Source organism: Malus domestica, chromosome 15 (assembly GCF_042453785.1).
Source record: "Malus domestica chromosome 15, GDT2T_hap1".
NCBI lineage: Eukaryota > Viridiplantae > Streptophyta > Magnoliopsida > Rosales > Rosaceae > Malus > Malus domestica.
The window spans coordinates 15955546-15981252 of record NC_091675.1 but is presented as its reverse complement, the minus strand read 5'-3'; the positions used below and the strand labels follow the sequence as shown (position 1 = coordinate 15981252).

Here is a 25707-nt window from a genome sequence, read left to right as displayed (position 1 = left end):
TGTGTTTCTAAAAAGTTTCTATGTATGGAACGTGCTTCTTTTTCGTGTGTAACCGATGAAAGTGACATTTGATTAATACATGCCTTGTTTTTTTATTAGTAACCCATTACCTATGCATGGATGACTTTATTTGGAGTTGATCATAGATGTACGAGAATGAAGTGTTGATTACGAAAAGAATAATGTATATAATTTTGTAAAGGCTCATTGATGCGTTAGGGTTACTACACTAAATATGTATACAATCAGCTTCTTTAAAGAGATGATCTTTTTGCAAAAAAATGAGATTACAGGATCAGTAGCTTGGTAATGAGATCGTGCGTTTGACATTTGACACGCCTTATTTTTTTTTTCTTTTGTTTTCCTGCAAAGGAGCTTCCACGGAGAAAGAACTGTTTCACGAACAACAAATTCAGATATGTGGGGATCCTCCACCTTATCATTTTGGGCAATTTGAAAATTCAGATATCGCTTTGTCTTTGAACCCAACCTACAAATTGTGCGAATTTTCTTGCTTTTGCGACGAGGTCGATCTAAGCTCTGGTTGGAACCGACGTCGGTCTTCTCCATCATAAGGGCAAACAGATTTCTGATTAGGTTATTATAAGGCATGCTTCCATCCTAGCCACACGATGATTGAAAACAAATCCGATGGCTGATTATCGTGTGAAAGCTAAGTATAGTGATTTACGTAGAATTATTGGTAGGTATGATCAATTGTCAATGCATGCACATTACAGTAATAATAATACTGCATATATGATTGATAGCCGTTCATTAATACAAAAATAATCGAATTCAAATGCTTTGACATGTTACTATTTTGTAGTTACTTGATTACTTCGTTGTGTATGCTCCCTGTCGAGGCTACACAAGGTCAAGTGATGCATATCAGTTCGCCAATGTATTTATTGAATTATTGGGATAAAATCAATGACTATAACCAATCAAAAGAACTTAATAACAACCATTAGTAGCTCTTAATAATGGCTAGGACATTTTGGACGTTTTTTGACTAATTGGATTACTTTGTTTATGTAATTTTCAGCTTTAGGTGTTTTTATGTTTATTGTCTTTTTAATTTCTGAATGTAAGATCAAAATGGTTATAAAAACAATTTCTTGCTGTAAGATGAGGAAGTTGAACGTTTTAGTTGATGAATGAAAATTCTCAAAGTGTTTCTCTGTTTCAGTTTTGTGCCTTTCTCTTTGTGAGATTATTCTGCTTTGTTCTTCTAGTTGTCTACGTTGTAGGCTGTTAATAGAGATGGGGTTTTGGGGTTTTCAGGTTTCTCCTCGCACTAGGAGATAGTGGACCTTATATATCAGTTTTCCTTTTCGTTTTATTCGTTTTTATTCGCTGCGCCCTTGCATCATCAAGTCATGTTAAATATTTCTTTGACATTATATAGTTAGCAGATGAAGAAAAATTCAAACATAAAATCTCGAGTGCATCAAGTGGCTCTCTACCACAGTGGAGAGGAGTGTTGCTCTTGCACTACAGTGTAGATTCGAACCTCGTCGGTTTCCTAATCTCACATCTAATTTAACAAATTTATCATTTGACATAAAAAAAACATCTTGAGTGCAAAAATAAGTGTACTTAATTATAATTAATGTTTTATAACCTTTGTAATGTACAGTAGAGCCTAGTACAATTCAATTTGGATAGTGCTATTCACAATTTTACTTCTCACACACTTCATTTCAATTTTTGGTTGTCGGAACAAATAAATTAAAAAAGATCAATGACAAAAAAAATTAACAGAAGTGGGTGAGAGGTGAAAATAAATATGTGGGATGACACTTTTCTTCGATTTAAGACACTGAAAGAGATGGACATGGTTGCCAATTGCATGTTATTTTATATATATTATGGATGCTTTTTAGGGGATGTTGTTTGCATATAGTAATGGTTTAGGAATTACGAAAGATTAAACAAAATCATGCATCTTTTAAAGTTGGCTTGTTTCTAAAGATTGGACCTGTAAAGTGGATAACAATAGATTTACATGTTTATCTTTCGACTAACCTATTGCCCAAAAAACAAATATCTACTTTTTGTTCCATAGATTTAATGGTAGGTTTTGGACTACAATTACCACCAATTCGTAGTCTGCCAATATTTTTCATACATAATTTTGTAAGATGTCTCAAATTCGAATCTTATGACATCCACAATAGGAGAATAAATAAAAAAACAAATGTGTAGAGAAATCTCTTGCAAAAGTAAAAAATTGCAGCATTTATTTTTTCATGGGTAGCCCAAATTTTTTTGTTGGTAAAAAATGAAAATGTAGCCCAATTTATTTGGTTATGTGTCTGTTTATATTCTTACATAAATAATTGGTGTGCAGTGTATGCATTTGTCGACATTTGATCGGGTTTAGTAGAAGAATTAGTTGGGCCGCTCACTTTTGGGCTATGTACTAGGTGTGGTACAGTGGCATTTCCTTCTAACTTGGCACATTTTATTTTACTTTCTGATTGTTTGGATATGCTTTTGAAATGATCGAAAACACTTTTAATGAAAATATTTTTAGAACCAATCATTAGTAAAGATGCAAATAAATCATGAAAAAACACTTAAAGTACTTCATGGAAGAAGCACATAACTGGTGCTTCTTGCAAAAAGCACATTAAGTGCTTTTGAAACCCAATAATATTTTCTGTAAAAATGTTTTCAGTCATTTTAAAAAGACATCCAAACGACCCAATGTAATAGTATAAAAAAATTCGAATTTAGGACCACAAATGCAGCTTTTAAATATCTCCTCAATTGCAAAGGATCAAATGGCAATTTTCAAGAAGTTTGGAAACTATCGGAGCTCAACATATGATGGTGTATTCTACTAATTATGTTTTGGCTGATAAAAGGTGTGGTGTGTTTTTGCCATTTGGAGCTCTGCATAAGATTATGTATTCCATTACACTGTTTAGTATTGGATAGGAATCAACAATCAATCGTATATACATACATACATACATACATATATATATATATTTATGGTAGGAATAAAACGAGATTTATATAATAAACAAATAAATTGCAACTGTGTATATTGACAAAATTCGAATAAACATGACTGATATTTAAATAGATGAAATGAAGATTGAGGCTTGCTTACCGCAATGTCCTTGAAATAGAAATTAGCCTTTACTTTGTGCTTGTAGTTTTGTAGACATCTGATTTACCAGGATTCAACGATCTAAGTCAAGATCTAAAATGATGAGTATGATGAAATTAAAGGATAAACTAAATTAGAAATTATTTAATAAATTTAAAATATATTTAATAAATTAATTATTGAATTTAAATCCCATCATATGACAATTAATATATTTTAATTATATATGTATTGTGACAACTCTTCCCTACTTTTACGATTGTATTAATTTTAAAAGAGTGAATTGACGAAAATGCCATTTGAGGAAAGATTGTTGACTTTCGTTGACCGTCTTTTCATGACGTGTACGAGTTACTAATTTTACCGTATTCTCTAAGTACTCGACGATACGAATGCATAGGCGCAAGTGAAATCGAAATCGGAGTCACAATTAAAATTTTACGAAACACTGAATACTGAGGGCAAAATAGTAATTTCATGTTTAGAGATATTTTGTGTTGTTTTGTGAGCCACGTGGGGCCCACACCCCACTTCTGCCGTATTTCATGTTCCATCCTCCCAGAAATATGGGTCTCTCTCTCTTTACTCACCCAATCTCTTGTTGTCACCTCACCTCACCTCACCACTCAACTCTCACTCTTCACTTATCTCTCTCATAAATCTCTACCTCTTCCGTCTCTTTAGGCTACACCATCTTGTCTCTCTCAGAACTCTCTACCTCTTCCGTCTCTTTAGGCACCAAGATGGTGTAGCGGCGAACACCAAGCCCTGATGACACACGCACCAAACAACCTCTATCCTTCTTGCTCATCTTAAACACTCTCTTAGATTTGATATTGTGCTCGATGCATAAATGCAGCAATGGCAGCCACCATCACCATACTTCTCATCGTTTATGAAAGATTTTGAAGATATAGGCCTGTGTTTGTAGGATTTAAGGACATAAACCATGAGGGGATGTTTTCCCCAGTTTTTCCCGTGAGATTCCGAGGTTTTGCAGGTAATTCTTGGCCAACTCCAGCCACGGTTCCGTCCCTTATTGGTATATTTCGAACCCTTACTTCACGAGCTTCATTTTGACTTTTATTTCATTACAAATGGTTAAGTTTTGAGATCGAATGGAGCTCTGGTTTGCTGCCTAGTTTCCGTCCGAATCCGATAACATGCAACCGGGTTAACCCGGCTCGATTTAAAAAAAAAAAGGCTAATCCGAATTTGTGGGCCAAATCCGACCTGGCCCAAACCCAGATCCGACTTGGATCCATTTCAAATTTGGAGGGAATATTCTGTTAACCTTTCAGTTAACTTTAACAGAATCCATCTGAGAATGGAATATTCCGTTAAAGTTAACTGTTGATCGTTAGTTGACTTTTTCGGAATTTTCTCGAAAACTCTCATAGGTTAATTTCGACGCCCTGGGTCCTTTTTTGACATCCATTTAGTGAAATTCTGAAGTTTTAATATGGTTGACCACCGGGGCATCTCGGTTAACCGTTTAGGGTTGCCCGTTGACTTTTCGTTAACTCTTTACAAAATTTGTCTGGGACCCCTGTTAGCGTATTTTGATATCTTGATTCCAAATCCACCATACGTTTCTCCAAATTCAAATGTTTTAATTGGGTTTTGCTAATGGGTCTCTATTATGCTCAGGTACGTTTAGCACCGGTTTTCCTAGTTCAAACGGCTATGACCTCACAAATATCTATAAGTGGGTCTTTGCTTTTAAATATTATATAATTATTTAGTTTCCATTTATATATTTGAAAATGAATTCCTTACGTATGCCTAGATTAGTCTAATGTTTATAAAAAATTAGTGAAATGATGGAATTTACGAAATTATCCTAACTCCTACAGGATGCACATGTATGCGTACTTTTGTGGGATTTTAATTATGGCCATGATTAATATTTATTAAATAGTATGATGTCAACGTAAATTATTAATTTACCGCTGTATGATTTTATTTACGTTATTTGCTCGTCATTGCTGTACTGGTGTTAGTACTTGCTCGGGCCAGGGCCAATCTTTCACGTGTATGTTCATATCGCACCGTACGCTCACTTTGGATTTATTGTAAATGCCAGTCCTGTCCTAAATTGCTATAGGCAATTAGGACTCGTATGTGATGTGCAAAGCGCCAGTCTTCACGTGATTGTAGTACTAGAGCGTAAATCATTATTACACCAAATCATGTTCATGTCAGAATACATTTGCATGAACTCATGTGTCAGCATATGTCGATGAGCACTCGATGCGATATGTTCATTTCTGCGAGATATTGTGATTACTGGTAGTTATATGCCTATTTACGCATTTTGTGACGTATTGAATTCTTGAGATATTGCAGGCTATGGTAAGTGTTTTCGTACTATACGTAGTATGTATATTTGGAAACTATACTTGTTTTACTACAAGGGGGTTATAATGTTTTCAAAAAGATTTTTATAAAACTTTATTTTTAAGCCCACTCACCCTTGTTTTTTCGCCCCTCTAGGTTTTAGTGTTGTTCGTGTCAATGAGGATTCTTGGCAAATCTTGGTATAGGTGGTTACCTTCAATGGTATGATTCTCATCCTACCTTACTGCACTTTACTTATGCTCTGACATCATGTGTTAAATGGGTCCATTCCCGCTCACAAGCGCATTCTTATATTTAGGCACTTTTAGGTTTAAATTTATTCATATTTTCCACATCACTACACTTTATGGCTTCGTCACCCTCCTTATGTCAGCTAACATAGCTCGATTCGGAGTCCAGGTGGATATTTCGGGTCGGGGTGTGTCATATATAACTATAACATCCCAAACCTAGGTTCAAGTCAGTTTTGCTCTCCATGGTCCATCTTTCCAATCATTTTTTTTAAGAAGGACAAGGTGTTACAAAGTGTGAGAAACTTTTGATGGAGAGCAACTTGTGACAATGAGATAGAATGAGATTTCTACTAAAAAGAAATTTTAACATTTAGTCTAGTAAAGTTTTATACTATCTAATGTTTTATCACTTGAGCTCAAAATGCTATTGTTTAAAGACGGAAAACCGTCAAAATGGGAAGAACATGCGAATGGAACACGTCATGAAAAGCAAGAAGTTTGTATGACGCCACTTGCGGAAATATCTTTGGTTGAGATAACAGTACATGACGGTGTGGCGGGTACACTACGTTTACTCATGGCAGGGTAACAAGTGGCAACGAGGTATCCATTGAAGGACCTCAATTTTGCTATCCATAGTCCATTTGAAAGCCCAAACTCAGGCTCAAGCCCAATTTTGCTCTCTATAGTCCATCTTTCCAATTTTTTTTTTTTTTTTTAAGAAGGACAAGGTGTTACAAAGTGGGAGAAACTTTTGGTGGTGAGCAATGTGGGAAAGTGAGATAAAATGAGATTTCTACTAAAAAAACTACAACATTTAGTCTAGTAAAGTTTTCTACTATCAGATGTTCTATCACTTGAACTCAAAATGCTGCTGTGTTGAGGATGGTGAACCGTCAAAATGGGAAGAACATGCGAACGTAGCGCTTCATGAAAAGCAAGAAGTTTGTATGAAGTCGCTCGTTGAAATATCCTTGGTTGAGATATAAATATGGGACACTTTGGATGCGGCCCCTAACTACTAATGTTTTTTTACTGAAACCTTTATGGTTTTGGGTTTTTGATTGAAGTCTCTGATATTAATGTATTTTTATGTAGCTTATTATATTTTTAACTTAAAAATGAAATTTGTATTATTTATATTAAAGAGATTTAAAATAAAACCCCATAATTTATGGAATTAAAAATATTAAAGATAAATTATACTCTCCAAGAAGAAGAAGAAGAAGAAGAAGAAGAATTTTATATAAACTTGACATAGATATATTCTCAAATCAACGAAATAGAATGTACCCATATAAGTTTTAAAATGAATTAGAGAGAATTTTATATAAAAAATTGGTACATTTTATATTAAAGAAAGGGTACAGTTTTCATATAACAAATTGGTATATTTAAGAATGGGTACATATCAATTTTTTTTTATAAAAATTTAATGGGTGCAAACTTATTCTAATTTTATTTTTTATATTTTGGAAATGTTTGAATTGAAAATTAATTAGGAATTTAATAAGGGTGAGTATTAAAACTCTAAATCTAAATCAATTACTAATTTTTATTATAAAAATTATGTAATGTAATTAATGATAGGGACTTTGACCAAAATCTAAAAACTAATAAAATCTTAATCAATGAACATTAGAAATTAGGTAACGGATACTAATTTTTCCTATAAATAATAGGAAGTTTTAACGAAAAGCCCACGGTACTGTTCACTTTAACGAAAAACCACATTTTTACACTAAAAAGTCAAACCTGGTACTATTCACTTTACCCTTTATTTTGTCCTTATCATTGAAACTCAAAGTTTTCAAACCCTTTTCATTAGTTTTCCTTAAATAATATTGGTAGAGTAATAACCACACATAACAGTGCGGTGGGTACACTACATTTAGTTGTGGTAGGGAACTATGGGAGACAGTTTCATTTTCTTGACATATATTGTACACCAACAGGATCCTGGGGATCCGTTCATCATGTTCGTTCATTGTACATTATGCGATCAGTTTTTGTCAAGTACTGTTTATATTTATTTTTAAATAAAAATATTTAAAATGATTTATGACTGCACGATATACGATAAACAGACACGATTCATGAATCTCTGAAATCCTTACAAAGAGGATCCGGACTCTATTGTACAAAACGTTTTTCATTTGTACAACGGGTGTCCATTGAAGGACCTCAACTAAAAGTTGTACTATTCTGTCGACAAAACGTTTTTCATTTGTACAACGGGTGTCCATTGAAGGGCCTCAACTAAAAGTTGTACTATTCTGTCGACAAGAAAAGGTTTTGTATTATGGAATTATGAAGCGTGTTCAAACTACTATCAATCAATCTTGTGTGAGTACCGACATATGTATAAAGTTTCATGTATTCAAGTAGGTATGATTTCCGAGTCCCATGAGCAATTTAAACATCGTATATTTTACTGGGTAATGCTTTCTTATCAAACTTGCATATAAAGAGAGTGCATATAAGAATAAAGAATGGTAATCATGATATATTTTAACAACTATCCACTGCAAACCAACAAAATTTACAATCTTATAATATAATCATGTTATACGTTATGCAGTCTAATAAGAGAATATTTTCAGTAATTTATCGTAAATCATAGCCGGCAGTGGTATTAGTTTATACCAGGGAAATGATCTACCGCGCACTATCCTCTAAGATTACAGCCAACCAGTGCATTATTAAGAATATAACACATCTGCATGACAACAAGAAGACAGTGCAAGTTTCAGTCTTGGAGGTTGATGTTCTCAGCAAACTACTGCAAGTGTTATCGGCGTCCCAATGTTCAGTCATGGCCGTCGGTTTTCATTACCCTACCGTATTAATCAAATTTTAAATGGAAAGATAAGGAGGATCACAGCTAATCTGTGTGATCTCACACTCCAACAAAAAGAAGGGAAAAGTTATTAGCAGTGTCTCATGAATTTCTGTAATTGTTCTACATTCACCATGAATATTTAGGTTGGTTTTCACCTCCACTCAACGATTTGCCTTCGCCCGTCAAATGCGTTAGATTTTCGATTACACTAGTAAATTTTACCCGCACATTGTTGCGGGAGCGAAAACATGACTATAGATTATGTTTTTAACATATAAATATGGAAAGAGTGTTATAAATACTAAACAGAAAATGGAACAAATATTAAAACAAAGCTGTCCAAGTTTATATAATTTATAGAAAAGACATTATCAAATGCCTTATCATCAGTATACAAAAATGGTTAACCTAGTATTTCCCCTTGACAGTGATCCTAAAGAGCCCATTGTTTATATACACAAAAAGAATGAGGAATTCATGTTAGGATCAACTATTTACACAATAAAAAATGTGAATCAGGTCACATTCTCCTTCCTCTGCAAGCTATTTTAAAAAATATATATATAATTGTTGTTTTGCTTTTCTTAATAAAAAACATATACACAAAAAGTTTACTGCAAGCTTATAGCTAATCGGGTCACATTCTCCTTCCTCTACAAACAAATAAATCAAAATTCGATGCCGAAAACTATTTAAAAAAAAATATATATATATATATAATATATATATATATATATATAATTGTTGTTTTGCTTTTCTTAAAAAAAAAAAAAAAAAAAACTCGGTTTATTTTTTGCTCTATCATTGTCATCAGTTTAAGTAGCAATCATTTATCCTAATTCATTGTCAAATTAGGCTACGAATTCAAAATACAAAACACGAAAATCCAAATTAAACGGAAAATTCAAAATTCACAACGTAAAAATCTAAATGCATCTAACATTTATTAACCCAAAAAAAGCAAGCTAGTCATGATAAACAATTTGATCAGTTAAGAAAATCTCTTTCTTTTATTATTTTACAACACTCTTGTTTTCAAAAATATTTAAGCAAAGTTATCCCTATGGCACTGTCAGCAACCAATTTTTTGCCTTGGTATTCAATCCATACATATACCCTCTTTAAAATTATACTCTCCATCAATCCCACTAAACTTTTGTCCAACGACTTACATAAGAAAACCAATTTTCTTAACCAACCATGCTTACTAATCCTTACGCTCTGTGGCAAGAAAACCAAATAAGTCACCAAGACCCACAACACTAACCCACAAAATCAGCCAAAAGATACCAAATAGGGGAAAAAAGCTAAATCTGGAAGAGAGAGGAAGAGAGAGCAGGCAATAGAGGAAAAAATGCTAAATCTAGAAGAGAGAGGAAGAGAGAGCAGGCGGGTGGAAAAGAAGAGAACCAAACGCAATGGGACAAAAATTCCATTAAAACTTTAAAAGCAGTCAAAAGGAACTGAAAAACGAAGAGAAAGCAAAACGCGGCGATGAGAGACGCGTGGAAGTGAAGGGCACAACCGTCATTTAATTGTGGAAAGCAAGAAAGATAACAAACAAAAGGAAAAATTTTAAGGGCAATTTCGCCATTTCACTATTAATAAACAATATTAAGAAACTGAGTTTTAGTATATATAATTTAGTCACGTGATGTACACGTAATGTCCATTTGAGACCCTTTAGCCCTCATCGGTGACTAGTTTTTATCATAAAGAGGGATTTTATTAATTTTTTAAAAAAAGGTTGTAAACCTAATCACACGTAGTAAAAATAAGGCTAATTTTTTTTTCTTGGTTCATGTGATGACATGACACTTTCAATATGATCCTTGTGGCCAAAAAATTATTAATTAAACCCCTGTGGTGAGCCTTGTTAGCAATTGAGGTCCAAATCCAAACTTTCGTTAGTGTTCCGTTAAATAAATTCATGTGACTATCACGTGGATAAGTCAAATTCATCATTTCAATCCAAATTACATCTTATTCTATGGACATTTAGCATGACTTAGGTATACCGTATGCATGTGTCCTTTTTGGGCAAGTTATGACATACTCTTATTTCTCTTGTGAGTTGGCATATGATTCCAGTGTACAAATCAAATTAAAATAAAGAGGAGATAATTTACATTAACCATTCACGAAAGAAAAAATAACTTCATCATTTCTCGTACCATAATTTATTTTGTAAATTTTACCACGCCAAATTTCACTCAAATTAAAGTTCTGCGATCTCTTTGTATAAAGTTAGTTGGCTTGTCTTTTTTATTTTTTATTTTTATTTTTGCATGTTAGTGATTCAACCATGCGTCCCTCTTAAGTCATAAGTGCATCATCATCGCATGATAGATTTAAGAGAAATTCTAACACATCCGACGACGATAGCGGGTGAAATTGAACATTTAAAAAATCAAGACAGTTAAAAACCGAATTATAAATTTTTTTTGGATCAAATGATGAATTTTATTAGATTCTAATCGATAATTTATATCTTCCGCAAGAATATTGAAAATAAATTCAAGTCTTATACAATCTCATTTACGGTTACCATCAACTTTTGAGATGTAAGCTGCTGCTCTTCCATTGCAAGGGACCATATATCATAAATAACAGAGTCAACAAAACTAGCAAGGGACCATATATCATAAATAAGCTCTTCCATTGCCGCGTCAACTCCAATTTCTCTATGGGAAATTTTATTTGAACCCTAAAAACTTCTTTCCACATCCAACTTAAATATTTTTTCCATTAAACTCTCCACTTTACCCCTAAATTAATGTGAGATAAGAAAAATATATTGAAGGGAGATGAACCCATATCAGCCCCACCAACGCCCGCTGTTTTCCGGCATCTTCTTCATTGAGGCGGGTGAATCTTTTGTGCCAGCGTCTACTTTTTTTCAAGCTTTTTTTTTTCTGTTCTCTCTGTTTCCATCTTATATTCTCCTCCTCCTCCTCCTCTTTATTGCTCACTTCCTTCAACCGACAAATGACGAAAGCAAATTTGGGCCTACACAATTTTTGAGTGTTACAGAGTTGGCCACGTGGAGAATCACGACCAAGGGTACTTTTGTGTTGTATGGAAGGCGTTAGATGTCAAAGCTTGTGGAAGGTAAATGGGCTACCATGGATGGTAGAAGTTGCCTTGAAAAATCACCAACAAATCTCTGGCGGCGTTTGAGGTGGAAGTGACAGTGGGTGTAAAAAGACATTTTGATTTTGTTTTTTGTTTTTAAGTTTTATACAAGGGTGAATTAGGAATTTAAATAAAATATTTTAATAATTAAGTGTAAAAGGAGGTTGAATGGGTTTTAATAAAATTTTTCTTTCTCTATTAATCATTCGTATCACATGGCATCAGATTCCACCATGATTTGCATGAAAAACCGAATTATAAATTCAAGATGCAATGCGAAAAATGACGTAATTAAGTTCAGACGTCAACGTTTCTAATTTTCTAAGACTTAAAAACTGAATTAAAAATAACAGTTGCATGCATTACTTGGCCATGACTAGATTCCATGTCAGTAGATCCGGCCAAGAATTTTGGATAATGACATCCACGTAATTACTGACTCTAAGTCCTCCTTTAATTTATCCAATCATTTTAGTTTTCTAATATGGGCAGATCAGCCTTATCATCTGTTTCTTTATATATACAACTGCGTTTTGAACGTTTCATTCGGAGTTGTTGGATGATATTTTCAGTTGAGGACTCCCACGTTTCCTAAATTTTCATGAAAGGACACTATTTATGGAATTTATGCAATTTAGTTGGATAAAATAGGAATTTCAACAGGTCGGTTTTTTAAGTTGAAGGACTCCCATGCTTCCAAATTTTCATGCAAGGACATTTTAGGTTGCTATATAAGAATCCAGTTTTGCAACATATCGTACCACGCAGAACCAATTTGCTTTCTTCTCTGCTTTTGGCTTCTTGTTTGCTTCGAGTCGTATTTTAATTGCTCCATTTTTCGTAGGCAAAGATGACTATCCTCACCGAGCAACCTGAGCTTGGTAAACCCTTCTACCCTTTTCCTTTAATTCGTTTTTTTTTTTCTTTTTCCGAGCAATGGTGGCGGAGGGAGGAGTTGAACACAGAACCTTGGGTGAATGGTTGAATGCTGGCATCCAAGCGAGCTGCAAGCCCTTGCCCTTTGTACCTTGTTTAACTCTTTTGCATTGGTTTTATGTTCCGGTTTTTTTTATGATTAGTTAATTAATTATGATATTAATTTGCTCGATAGGGTTACAAATGGGGGAAAAGAAGATTATTTCTTCAGAGATCAATGGAGAAATCAGTGAATTAGTATTGGATGGTGGGTTTGTGGTGCCCAAAGAGATCTCCAAAAATGATGGAATTGTGGCACAAGAAATTGCAGCGTCCAATGAGGCTTTCATTGCACCTGAAATTAATTCATTTGGCCAGTCTTTCAGGTCTGCATAATTTTATAAAATTGTTCTTAACTTTTTGTCACATTTTTCATGTAGTTGTTGTGAAATATTGAGGTCTGACGTGCATACGCAAATGCAATGCAGGGATTATAACGCTGAAAGCGAAAGGCATAAATCTGTGGAGGAATTCTACCGGTTGAACCACATTCATCAAACTTATGATTTCGTGAAGCGAATGAGGGAGGAGTATAGCAAGTTGAATCGAGTCAAAATGAGCATATGGGAATGTTGTGAACTCCTCAATGAGGTTGTGGATGACAGTGATCCTGACTTGGATGAACCACAAATTGAGCACTTGCTGCAAACTGCTGAAGCAATTAGAAAAGACTATCCCGATGAAGATTGGTTGCACTTGACTGCTCTTATTCATGGTATATTCCCAAATAAAATTCCTTAATTCTGATTTTAATCTTAGCTGTTCATTTGTTAGAATATATAACGGACTTTTCTACCACATTTTTAAATGTGAAAATGTCTTCAATAAACTTGAATACTTAATTTTAAGTGCAGTTAACCCGCAATGTAGAAGGACTCATATATTATAGTTTACAGAATTCTAGAATTAGAATGATCCACAACTGCTTATGACTTTTTCCAATGAAGTTCTCTATACCCAATTTCTGGGATTTGATAGAAGTGCTTCTCCTCTTCCATTAACTTTAATCTTGCATGGGTTTCAGATCTTGGAAAAGTGCTTCTGCTTCCTAGCTTTGGAGAGCTTCCTCAATGGGCTGTTGTTGGTGAGTGTTGTGTTTTGACTATTGAAATTTGATTACCCTTTCGCAATTTTGAGCTATTTCAACTGAAAAAGTATTCAAATTTTATGTTGCAGGAGACACACATCCTCTCGGGTGCGCTTTTGATGAATCCGTTGTTCACCACAAGGTATATATCATTTCCCATGAAAGATTTAGTTAGACTGAAGTAAACATCTTAAATGTGATCATAAATATATAGTCAATCATTTCTTTGTTCTTGCAGTATTTCAAGGAAAATCCGGATTACAACAATCCTTCCTACAACACTAAGAATGGGATCTACTCAGAAGGATGTGGACTGGACAATGTCATGATCTCTTGGGGTCATGATGACTACATGTACTTGGTACGTCTTTCACTTCATGCGTTCAAATTTCAAACGTTACTATCAAGGCAACCCTGATTTTGTTAACTGGTGTGTTCAAATTAATCTGCGCAGGTGGCCAAAGAAAACGGAACAACTTTGCCTAAGGCTGGATTGTTCATCATCCGGTATCACTCATTTTATCGTAAGTACCACGAAAATGCAGAATCCCTTCCAAGAATGCAAATGTGACCAAATGCTAACTTCCAACTTATCATTATGTTGCAGCTTTACATAGGGCAGGGGCATATAGACACCTTATGAACAAGGAGGATGAAGAGAATCTTAAGTGGCTTCAAGTATTCAAGTAAGCTCCATTTCTACTTCACTTAATTTATGTATACATATGTATGTATATATCTTGTGATTGCAAGATTGCATGAACAAAACTGACCATACTGTGCTTTTCTTTTTGTGATGTTGTGCAGCAAATATGACCTCTACAGCAAGAGCAAAGTTCGAGTTGATGTCGAAAAAGTGAAGCCATATTATTTGTCCCTCATTGAGAAGGTGAGTACCGTAGTTCCTCGAGCGGATTCTGAATTTTCGATTATTTACTAACTCATATTCTGATTGATTTGGATGTGAATTTTTCTGCAGTATTTCCCAGCAAAACTGAGATGGTGAGCCCTTTAGGTTTTCGGCGTGATCTATATATATTAAGGAAAATTGAACCTTTTATGTTCTGCTTCAAGATGTTCAATGTTGTACAAAGTGTTTGATTAAAAAAGAGGCTGTTGAGTTGTATTAAATTCTATGTGAGGAGTTGTATTGTATGCTTGTAACTTTTAATAAATGTATTCTTCTTGTGCCGCTGCCCCATATTCAAAGATAAATAAAGAAAATTGTATTTCTGCATCTTTCATTTCAGTAATTCCATAAGCTTCTAAATATGTTCTATGCTTTCTCAACCTATTTCTTTGGGTCGAAAAATTTCTAGATCCGCCAGTCTGCGAACCAGCAGCCCAAGTTCATATATTGCAGACAAAATGGTCATGTCTTGTTTCTTCAAGTGCCATGGCACCCCACAAGAAATACTTTCCTACCCCGAGCGTATCCTCTCTCTCTCACTCATCACCTAAGTACCGAGTGTCGAGTGAGAAAGAGAAGAAGAGTATCTTCTCCAACCCACAAATTTCAGGAGAATTAGATCCCACTGAGACAAATCACTGTTTGGAATTTTGTTCATCAAGCTGTGATTAGTGGAGTATTTTATTAATTATTCCATTTGCCATACGCAATAGCAAATGAATGTTAAGTAAATAAGAAAAGATCAAAAGCCAAAGTCTTGCATTCTTATTAATCACTTCCCATGTTCAAAGTGACAGATGCATTAGTAATATAATACATTCAAAATCCTACAATATCGGAAGCCGATCGTTAAAAATTAAAAAATAAAGTATATTTCTTAAATCTAATGCGAGAAAAAACTTAGGTTGTTACTCAAAAGATATTCTTCTTTTTGTGTAATATTTAGCATCAGATCATTACGTAACCTAATCAAGTGAAAAATAAAAATAACGATATATCTTCTTACAGAAATATTCCCCTAAAGCAAATGCATTGCAAGATATAATATCGTTATAAGATGGTAGCTTACGATAACAAAAAATATAGGAAAGAAACAAAAGAAGAGTGGTCTTACTGTCCTGGTGGATTTGACAGATCATATAAGATAAACCAAATCACAATCTATATATAAAGTCCAATGTGACACATAAACTAAAACAATTACATTAGCATATAAAAAATAAAATCATATACAATTATTTGGTAAATTACGTAACGCATCATAACCATTGACTAATTACACTATTTTTTTTCGAATTGTAGCAAAAATATTTCTTTTGCTTAATGGCTTTTTTCTTCTTTCCACCTAGAAAGTTGGATAGGATCGTTGAATTGAATTCAAGAATAAGAGCTTTTTGTAGTAATTGATTAGAGCTTTAGGGCTCGTTTGGATGTGCTTTTAAAATGACTAAAAGCATTTTTGGTGAAAATATTTTTGAAACCAATCATTGGTAAAAATCTAGTGTATCATGAAAAAGCATTTTAAGTACTTCATGCAATAAGCACATATCTGGTGCTTAAAAGTGTTTTTGGAACTCAAAATCAATTTCACCAAAAGCGCTTTCAGTCATTTTAAAAGTACATCCAAACGAGCTCTTATTTTTATAGACCGCACTGTTGTATGTGATCCATCGATTTTATAAACGCTAAAGAAAAATGCTAAAGAGACTTTCTCAAAATGGACTATGTATGAAATCTGTGTTGCCTTCTAGTTTACATCAATTTACATGCTAACATTATAAATCATTATATTAAAATATATGAGATGACAAAGAATACATGAAGAGTCGTTTTTGCGAGAGTCTTCTTAGAATTTCACATGCGATAAATTAGAATATTTAATTTAAACCACACAAATTTAGCTATTTTTTAAAAAATAACAGTATGATACACCGATGCATTATAAAATTTGTCTATTGTTATCTGAAACTGAAAAATTGCCTCAATTAAACAAAGAAGGTCGCACGTGCCGTGCACACGTGCGCTGCGTCTGTTCTGTTCTGTCTGTCCACCAAGGCACCAGCTCTTCGTCTTCTTCTCCGTCAAAGCAAAACCGCCAAAGAACGCCATAAAATTTCTCAGATTGCTTACCATTTTCGCCCCCAGTTCAAATTGCTAAAAAAAGGTCCAAGATTTTAGGTATTCACCTAATTTACCCCACAATTTCTCGTTCAAGCTCTAGTCTTTGATCCAAAAATCACACCACTAAAACCAATTCTCACAAACCCCAAATCCCCAAAACTCAGAATTCGATTCCGCAGTCGATTTCCAGCTAGGGTTTTTATCTCTGTGATGAGTTTTGCCTCTTCTGTATGGCTCAAAACCCCCCGTTTCTTCTCCACCTTTTCATCCTCAACCTCTTCATCAGTTTCGCCATAAACCCTAGTCTCTGCGCTGATTCGGACGATGATTTTTCGATTCTTGGGTTCGAAATTCATGGGGACTACTCGCCACCTTCGCCGCCTCCGAGTCCGCCGCCGCCACACCCTCCCCCGCTCTCGTGCCAGGAGGGTCTCAACGGAATTGGGTCTCTGGACACCACTTGCGAGCTGAATTCAAGCTTGATTCTTGAAGATAATGTGTATATAGAAGGAAATGGGAGCTTATATATACTTCCCGGTGTTAATTTGAGCTGCCCATTATTGGGTTGTGAAATTGTGGTTAACATTAGTGGGGAATTTAGTTTAGGTAGAAATTCAATGATTATTGCCGGGTTAGTTTCGGTTAATGCTTCGAATGCGAGCTTTTTAACTGGTTCAGTAATAAATGTTACGGCATTGGCTGGTGCACCCCCGGCGCAGACTAGTGGCACCCCGGATGGTGTTCAGGGTTCTGGTGGAGGGCATGGTGGGAGAGGTGCTAGTTGTGTGATTGATAATACAAAGCTCCCAGATGATGTTTGGGGTGGGGATCCGTATGCGTGGTCATCGTTGGATGAGCCAGTGAGTTATGGCAGTAAGGGTGGAACAACTAGTAAGGATGAGAAGTATGGTGGGGAAGGAGGTGGGAGGATTTGGTTGGAGGCAAGAAGTTCAATTGATCTTAGTGGGAGTGTTTTGGCTGATGGTGGTGATGGTGGGATTAAGGGTGGTGGAGGTTCAGGGGGCAGCATATTTGTTAAAGCTCGTAGAATGTATGTACTTTACCTGTTTTGTGTTAAATTTTAAACAATGACTCACTAAAGATTATGTATTAATATGCTCAATCATGGATGCTAATAGTTTGTTTTGTTGGATTACTTGTTAAGTACCTCTTGCATTACGTAACTACAATTATTTTTCTTGAAGAGCAGGACTGGAAGTGGCAGGATAAGTGCAGTGGGAGGTAATGGATTTGCTGGAGGAGGAGGTGGAAGAGTTTCCATCAAAGTTTTCAGCAGGCGTGATGATACAGATATCTTCGCTCATGGTAAGTAAAAAGTTATCATTTTGTAATATAATTTTGTATATCAAAGCAAAGAACTTGCTTAAGTTTCTCTTCGGTAATATGTAAAGGAAGAACTTATTTTTGGGAGAACCATTGGAACTACTTTGTTTGTACAGTACCACTGCTATGTTGGTGATGTTCTGCTTCTTCTGGCAGGGGGAAGGAGTTTAGGCTGTCTTGAAAATGCAGGTGCTGCGGGAACATATTATGATGCTGTACCTCGGAGACTTATAGTCAGTAATCATAACTTATCCACACAGACTGACACGCTTCTGCTAGAGTTTCCTAAACAGCCACTTTGGACAAATGTTGACATCCAAAATCATGCCAAGGCTTTGGTTCCTTTGTATTGGAGCCGTGTTCAGGTCATTGAAGAACTAAACCAACTTTTATGGCTCTGTGATGAACGGCTCTTCTTGTCTCAATTTTTATAATTATAAATACAAACATGCTATTTAAAGTCATATTATGCTGAAATCGTAATGCATTGTACAGGTTCGAGGTCAAATTCGTTTATCATGTGGTGCAGTTTTGAGTTTTGGTCTTGCACATTTTGCTTCATCAGAATTTGAGTTGATGGCTGAAGAGCTTCTGATGAGTGATTCTATTGTCAAGGTAAGCGTAAGACTTATCCTTTTTATTTATTTATTTATTTCTTTCTATTCTTACATGTTTGACTATCAGGGAAAAAATTAATTGGGGGTGGGAGTGGAAATAGGAAAACGTCATCTCATTTATTGCAGTATTCTAAAACTTGAGTGTCTACTGTCTTTTTCTGATAAGCTCAGATATTTGGGGCTCTTCGAATGTCTGTCAAAATGCACTTGATGTTGAATTCTAAAATGCTAATAGATGGTGGTGCTGATTCAATTGTGGCAACATCCTTACTTGAGGCAAGCAATTTAGTGGTTCTCAGGGTATGTTGAAACTAGAACCTTGATTTTACACTTATAAGACGCATAGAACCTTGATTTACATTGTCAAATCATGCTTCCATATTTGGTTGTCAGGGGGCGTCTGTGATACATTCTAATGCTAATTTGGGAGTTCACGGACAAGGTTTCTTGAATTTGTCTGGGCCAGGAGACCTGATTGAAGCACAACACCTGATTCTGTCTCTATTTTTTAGTATCAAGGTAAACTGCAGATTTGGTGTGTATTTTTACGTACTCATCATTTCGTTAAAACCATGTTTTATGAGTTTTATGGTGCAGAGTTTTTAAGTATCCACCCAAGTATCATATACCTAGAATTGTTGGCATCTGAGGGACAATTTATTTGGAATCAGTTCTGTTACTTAAATTTGGAAACTTGTAATGATTTGTTGATTTGCTTTTTAACAGTATAAGAAAACACTTAAAATATGTATGAAAACATATTCTCTGATTTTGTTTCAAGTGTAAATTTGAAGTGTACCATATGATTTGTGCATTATTAATATCTTGTGGCCATGTACATACTGAATTTTCTTCTTTTAATACTGAAGATTGGACCTGGATCTTTACTGCGAGGGCCCCTGGACAGTGGCAGTAGTAATTTGACGTAAGTTTTAAATTCATAGTTCTCAATGATGTCATTTTTTTCCCATTGGAATTGATTTTCGTTTTGGGAATGGTAGGAAACCCCAACTCAACTGTGAACTTCCAAACTGCCCCATGGAATTACTTCATCCACCCGAAGATTGTAACATGAACTCTACATTGACCTTCACTCTTCAGGTCTCCCATTGATCCAGATTGGGAACTAAGTACTTATCTTTGTCAATTTGGTTAAATGTTTAAGAAGGTTAAACAGAGTCCACCTTGTTTTTCTGATAAATGGTTAGCTTCCTGCTTCAGATCTGTCGAGTTGAAGATGTTATTGTTCAAGGAAGTATGACTGGATCTGTTATTCATTTTCACTGGGTTAGAGCTGTATCGGTCCACTCTTCTGGGGTAATTAGTGCATCCGGGCTAGGTATGCATTTGGACTCTTAGTTTTTTTTTTAACAATTTTGACTCAACATGCAACCTGGATGTTTGCTTGGATTTGAGGCGATAAATGATTACCTAGACCATGCATTCGAAGATCATAGGAATTTCTATTTCTATGCACAGGTTGCACTGGTGGGGTTGGTAGAGGAAAGTTTTTCGCAAATGGGCTTGGTGGTGGTGGTGGGCATGGTGGCAAAGGTGGGGATGGGTATTACGATGGAAATTTTATTGATGGTGGTGCTTCCTATGGAGATGCTGATTTGCCTTGTGAACTTGGTAGTGGTAGCGGAAATGATAGCCTAGCTGGTGCAACTGCAGGTGGTGGTATCATTGGTAAGAAGCATTAAATAAATATATCGAAACATGTGGAGAAAGTTTTAGAAGATATCAACTAATCAATGGATTAAACATGTCTAAATGGTTAAATTAGGTTTCGTTTGTGATGAGTGATGACTTTCTTTTTGTGATTGATAGCTAATGGTATTGGGTCATATATTCTTTTCTGAACAGTAACATGTTTCCTTTTTTTTTTTCCCCTCTCCCTGAACAGTAATGGGTTCATTGGAGCGCTCATTGTCAAGTTTGTCTCTTGATGGTTCACTTAGAGCCGATGGAGAAAGCTTTGGAGAAGAATATTTGGAGAAAAATGATAGGATCTTTTCAAATATAGGTCCTGGTGGTGGTTCTGGTGGAACTGTTCTATTGTTTGTTCAAACATTGGAACTTGGTAATTCTTCTACAATCTCAACCGTTGGTGGACATGGTAGTCCTAGTGGTGGTGGTGGAGGAGGTGGTGGGAGGATTCACTTTCACTGGTCAGACATACCAGTTGGGGATGCATATCTACCTATAGCAAGTGCGGGAGGAAGCATCATTACTGAGTTAGTATCCGGAAATAGATACTGCTTTTCACAATTTTGACATATATGCATCGTACATTGTTGAAGTAAATTTCTTTTAAGTACTACTATAATTTTCTCACTTAATGATAGGTGTACACTAGAACACGTGCCACTTCTATTAAGTTTCTTTAATATAAATATTGTTCAAATATAAAATAGTTTTTTTGTATAACAAGCCGTTCTGGTGTTGAGATATCACTCAAGTTTTAACCCTCTTTTTCATTTCCTTGGTGCAGGGGAGGTTTTGGTAGAGGTCATGGTCGGGCTGGACAAAATGGGACTGTTACTGGAAAGGCCTGTCCCAGAGGGCTTTATGGTATCTTTTGTGAGGTAGCTTCGCTATTTATATTTGGATGACATTTTGACCTAGTTTTAAGATATAATATGGATCTGTTCATGCTAATATATCAAGCATCGCGTTAAGAAACTTGTTCCATAAATGAAGCCTTTTGTTGTAAGCTTATTTTGAAAATTCTAGTTGATGTCAGTTTTACATTGTTTAATTGTTCAATTGGAATATTTTGTATTAATATTTGCCTTTGTGATTATAGGATTGAACATGTTTTCAATGAATTTGCTTAGTTTCTCTTGGTTTTCATGTTTATATATTTTTTTTCCCGGTAAAATATCATTTTTATGTTCACTTTGACCAAATTGTACTGCAGGAATGCCCTATTGGCACCTTCAAGAATGTGAGTGGCTCTGATAGAGCCCTTTGTCATGCTTGCCCATCTTTGGAGCTTCCACATCGTGCCATATATGTCACGGTTCGAGGTATCCCTAAATTTGACTCTGGCTACTATGGGCAAGAGCTTTGCTATGATTTTCTTGTGAGCTTATTTAAAGAAGACCTGGAAATTGTGATCGATTGGATTTATTTATTTTTTTTGTTCAGAGTGGTGTTACGTGATTTGCCTTGATTATATTATTCTTTGGGTAAATCATCACTTTAACTTGTTGAAATTTTGTCAGGTGGTGTTACCAAAACTCCATGTCCATACAAGTGCATTTCTGACAGATATCACATGCCAAAATGTTATACAGCATTTGAAGAGTTGGTTTACACTTTTGGTGGACCATGGTGGTTTGGTCTTATTCTGTTAAGTGTCCTCATCCTGTTAGCTCTCGTGCTTAGCGTTGCACGGATGAAGTATGTTACTGGAGACGAATTACCGACTCCTGTACCTGCTCGACAGGGCTCTCGTTTAGATCATTCCTTCCCTTTCCTGGAATCATTGAATGAGGTTCACCTCCAGTCTTAACTTTGGCTACTTAGTTTTTATGACTGGAAGAATGGTCATTTAAAAACCAAATTACAGTGCCCTGTAATCTACGACATATCATGTTAGATGTGACAATCCTGTTCTTGTGTAGGTTTTGGAAACAAACAGAAATGAGGAATCTCAGAGTCATGTGCATAGGATGTTTTTCATGGGGCCAAATACATTCAGTGAACCTTGGCATCTACCTCATTCCCCTCCAGAACAAGTCACAGATATTGTGTAAGCTCTCTTTCTCTTTGGTGTATTAGGATTTTGGTGGTAGGATGCCCACTGAAAAAAAATGGCAACAAGTGGTACCTTAGTTATGCACTACCTTTATGCTTTGTGCTTGATAATTAGTTCATTGTTTCATAGTAACCCAAGTTGCGTAAACTTCTGCAAGTGTTTTAAAGTATTTCATTACATGGCAGGTATGAGGCTGCATTCAATAGATTTGTGGACGAGATTAATGCTTTAGCTGCTTATCAGTGGTGGGAAGGATCAGTCTACAGCATTCTTTGTGTTTTTGTTTATCCACTTGCATGGTCATGGTTACAGAGTCGAAGGAAAAAGAAGTTACAACAACTGCGTGAATATGTTCGATCAGAATATGATCATTCTTGCTTGCGTTCTTGTCGTTCACGTGCACTGTATGAAGGACTCAAGGTACATCTAAAGAAGTCATAATTCTCTTGCCAACGTCTTTTGAAGGGTACCTAATTGGGGGATATAAGAGTTGAATTAACAGTTTAGCATCGTTTACTGTTTTGTGCCACAGGTAGCTGCAACTTCTGATTTAATGCTTGCATACATGGACTTTTACCTCGGTGGAGATGAGAAAAGGGCTGGTCTTCCTCCCCGTCTTCATCAGAGATTTCCATTGTCATTAATTTTTGGAGGAGATGGAAGTTACATGGCTCCTTTCCATCTTTGCAGTGATAACATTCTCACTAGCCTCATGAGTCAGGTTATCGATCTACCTTTAGGGCTGTGTTCGATGTGAAGTTATTTGTTTCCTATTGCTATTTGTATAAAGCATAAGTTCTGATAGTTGATCTGCTTTCAGAGTATTCCACCTACCATCTGGTATCGGCTTGTAGCTGGTCTAAACGCTCAACTGCGATTAGTTCGGCATGGTCACTTAAAGTTGACTTTTGGTCATGTTATCAGCTGGCTTGAAACGCACGCAAACCCTACTCTTAGTGCATATGGCGTACATGTTGCTCTTGCGTGGTTTCAGCCTACAGCTTCTGGGTATAGCCAGTTTGGACTTTTGGTATATGCTATAAACAATGAAAGTGTGCCACCAGCACTGGAGGGTCAAGATGCATTGTCACCGCGGGATCATCTGTCACGGTAACATTCAGCTCCTGATTATCTTTCTAGCAAGTTACATACCATATGGCTCATGTTTTTGCCACCCTATTTGCAGTACACCAAGAAATCATTGGGAAAACCCATTTGACCATTTGAGACTCATCGACCATTGGATGTCACAAAAAAGATTTTCTGGAGGAATTTTACTCAGCAAGAGCTTAAGGACGTTTAAAGAGAAGAAAGCTATATGTTATCCCTTTTCTTTCATAGTTTATAATGGCAAACCGGTTGGCCATCAGGTATTGAACATGCCTATATTTATATTATACCGACTTGGTCTTTTTATTGTTCCTCGTTCTGAAATCCGGTTGTTCTTGGATGCTATTCTAATTCTCCCTGGTACTTTCTTCCGTTATCACAGGATCTTGTCGGTTTGTTCATCTCTATTCTACTCTTGGGAGATTTTAGCCTAGTCTTGCTCAGTCTGCTGCAGCTATATTCCATTTCACTGTTGAACTTTTTCTTGGTCTTATTTATTCTTCCTCTCGGTCTACTATTCCCCTTCCCGGCTGGGATCAGTGCTTTGTTTAGTCATGGACCTAGACGGGCAGCAGGTCTTGCGCGTATATATGCTTTGTGGAATATCACATCCTTGATCAATGTCGTAAGTTGTTCTGGACCAAATGGCTTTCGTATCCAAAAGAATGACATAGGATACAAGCAGGCAATGCCCTTTTCCAACGGCATGATTCCTGACATTTTCCAGTTGTTAACAGGTTGTTGCATTTACTTGTGGATTGATTCATTATACGACCCACACGAGGAAGAAGCTTTCAAACTTTCAATCCTGGAATTTTAGCATGTAAGTTGTTAAACCTTCATTCCGGCAAAGTGTTTATATAGTGACTGCAGTGCAGCAACGTAAAGTTCTTGTATCAATACAGGGATGAAAGTGAATGGTGGGTGCTTCCCTGTGGCCTGGCACTGTGTAAACTCGTGCAGTCGCGTCTCATCGATTGCCATGTGGCGAACCAGGAAATTCAGGATCACTCGTTGTACAGCAAGGACCCTGACGTGTTCTGGCAGTCATGAAATATGTTCATTGACAAAGTTCAAGTTTTATTTAATTTTAATATTTGGTTTTTTTTTTTTTTTTTTTTGGGTAAATATGTGTACCCTATAGCTATATGCATATTTCTTTTTTCGATCGAGGTCATCTTTTAGGTCGTGGCCTATATTATTACAAAAAGAGAAGAAAAAAGAAAAGTTCTCGTACAAATGTTTCGAGGTATAGAGCATCATCTAACCGTCGTCAACCCAAACACAGTTTTTCAACAACTCTCCATGCCTTTCATCCATTTGCTTGCGCCGGTGTATCCAAATCGGTTTTCGCTCGCCATGTTCATATATTTGCCGAAAGTCCGAATTCGTGTCATGTTTGATTACGAAACGATCGTGTTGTAAATGAAATAAAAATACTAATCAACATTGTTTCCAATTACAAGGGACTTGGCTTGGCCCTACTTCGTACTCTGTTTTTAGGCGTGAGAACTTATGATTTCCTGCAAACTTATTAGGAGTGGGGTGGGTTGTGGTGGGTCTATTCACTAACTCGACGGCTTAGGCGGTGCTTAGTTTGATGTCAGCATAACGAAAGCGATTGTTTATGTTTGTGTGCACGTATCATAAATGTCTTTATCCACGATAACGATACGAAGCTCGACGACTCCACTTAAAAATTGTTCGTCAGCACACTGCAACTGGTCATAAACAATTAAAGTAAATCTTTTATACCAAATAAGACGCAAACTTATAACAATAAATGAAAAAGGTGTTAAACTTATTGCAGTCATATTTGGAATAGGAATGTGATTGTGTAAATCCTAGTAGATAAGAGAATGTATCTTTTATTTCTATTAGGAGTAGATTACCTGCTAAATGTTGTAATCCTAAAAGGAAATGTTTTTACCTATCTTACTACTGTAAATAAAGACACAATGGGGTGAATCAAAGACACCTCACAATTAAATCACTCTCTTCTCCCTCAATATTGCCGGCCCCATCTCTCTCTAAACCGTAGATCGTTCAATTAAATAGGCCTACAACATGTTATCAGCA

General features: G+C 35.8%; 2 protein-coding genes across 4 annotated transcripts; both read left to right on the top strand.

Annotated features, from left to right (window-relative positions):
- The first annotated feature begins 12242 nt into the window (after positions 1-12242).
- On the top strand, positions 12243-14997 carry LOC103400740 (inositol oxygenase 2-like). 3 transcript variants are annotated; one of them, XM_070813897.1, is made up of 11 exons: positions 12243-12361; positions 12543-12579; positions 12810-12999; positions 13102-13388; positions 13698-13757; positions 13850-13902; positions 13999-14121; positions 14215-14284; positions 14368-14446; positions 14568-14649; positions 14740-14997. In XM_070813897.1, the coding sequence occupies exons 2-11, from the start codon at positions 12549-12551 to the stop codon at positions 14764-14766; spliced, it is 1002 nt and encodes a 333-aa protein (XP_070669998.1). In that variant the 5' UTR covers positions 12243-12361; positions 12543-12548; the 3' UTR covers positions 14767-14997. The 3 variants fall into 3 exon arrangements, with proteins under 3 accessions (XP_070669998.1, XP_070669999.1, XP_070669997.1); XM_070813898.1 differs by having other exon boundaries at positions 12243-12421; XM_070813896.1 differs by having other exon boundaries at positions 12343-12361; positions 12543-12721.
- Positions 14998-16640: 1643 nt separating this feature from the next.
- LOC103425000 (uncharacterized) lies at positions 16641-24868 on the top strand. Its single transcript, XM_008363086.4, has 22 exons — positions 16641-17842; positions 18002-18117; positions 18292-18500; positions 18631-18750; positions 18924-19052; positions 19146-19271; positions 19622-19677; positions 19754-19853; positions 19974-20091; positions 20232-20441; positions 20659-20989; positions 21247-21340; positions 21676-21784; positions 21983-22254; positions 22385-22512; positions 22704-22938; positions 23051-23239; positions 23339-23628; positions 23705-23888; positions 24011-24253; positions 24366-24451; positions 24534-24868. Exons 1-22 carry the CDS (start codon positions 17022-17024, stop codon positions 24679-24681), a joined length of 4314 nt encoding a protein of 1437 aa, XP_008361308.3. The 5' UTR covers positions 16641-17021; the 3' UTR covers positions 24682-24868.
- The last annotated feature ends 839 nt before the right edge of the window (positions 24869-25707 follow it).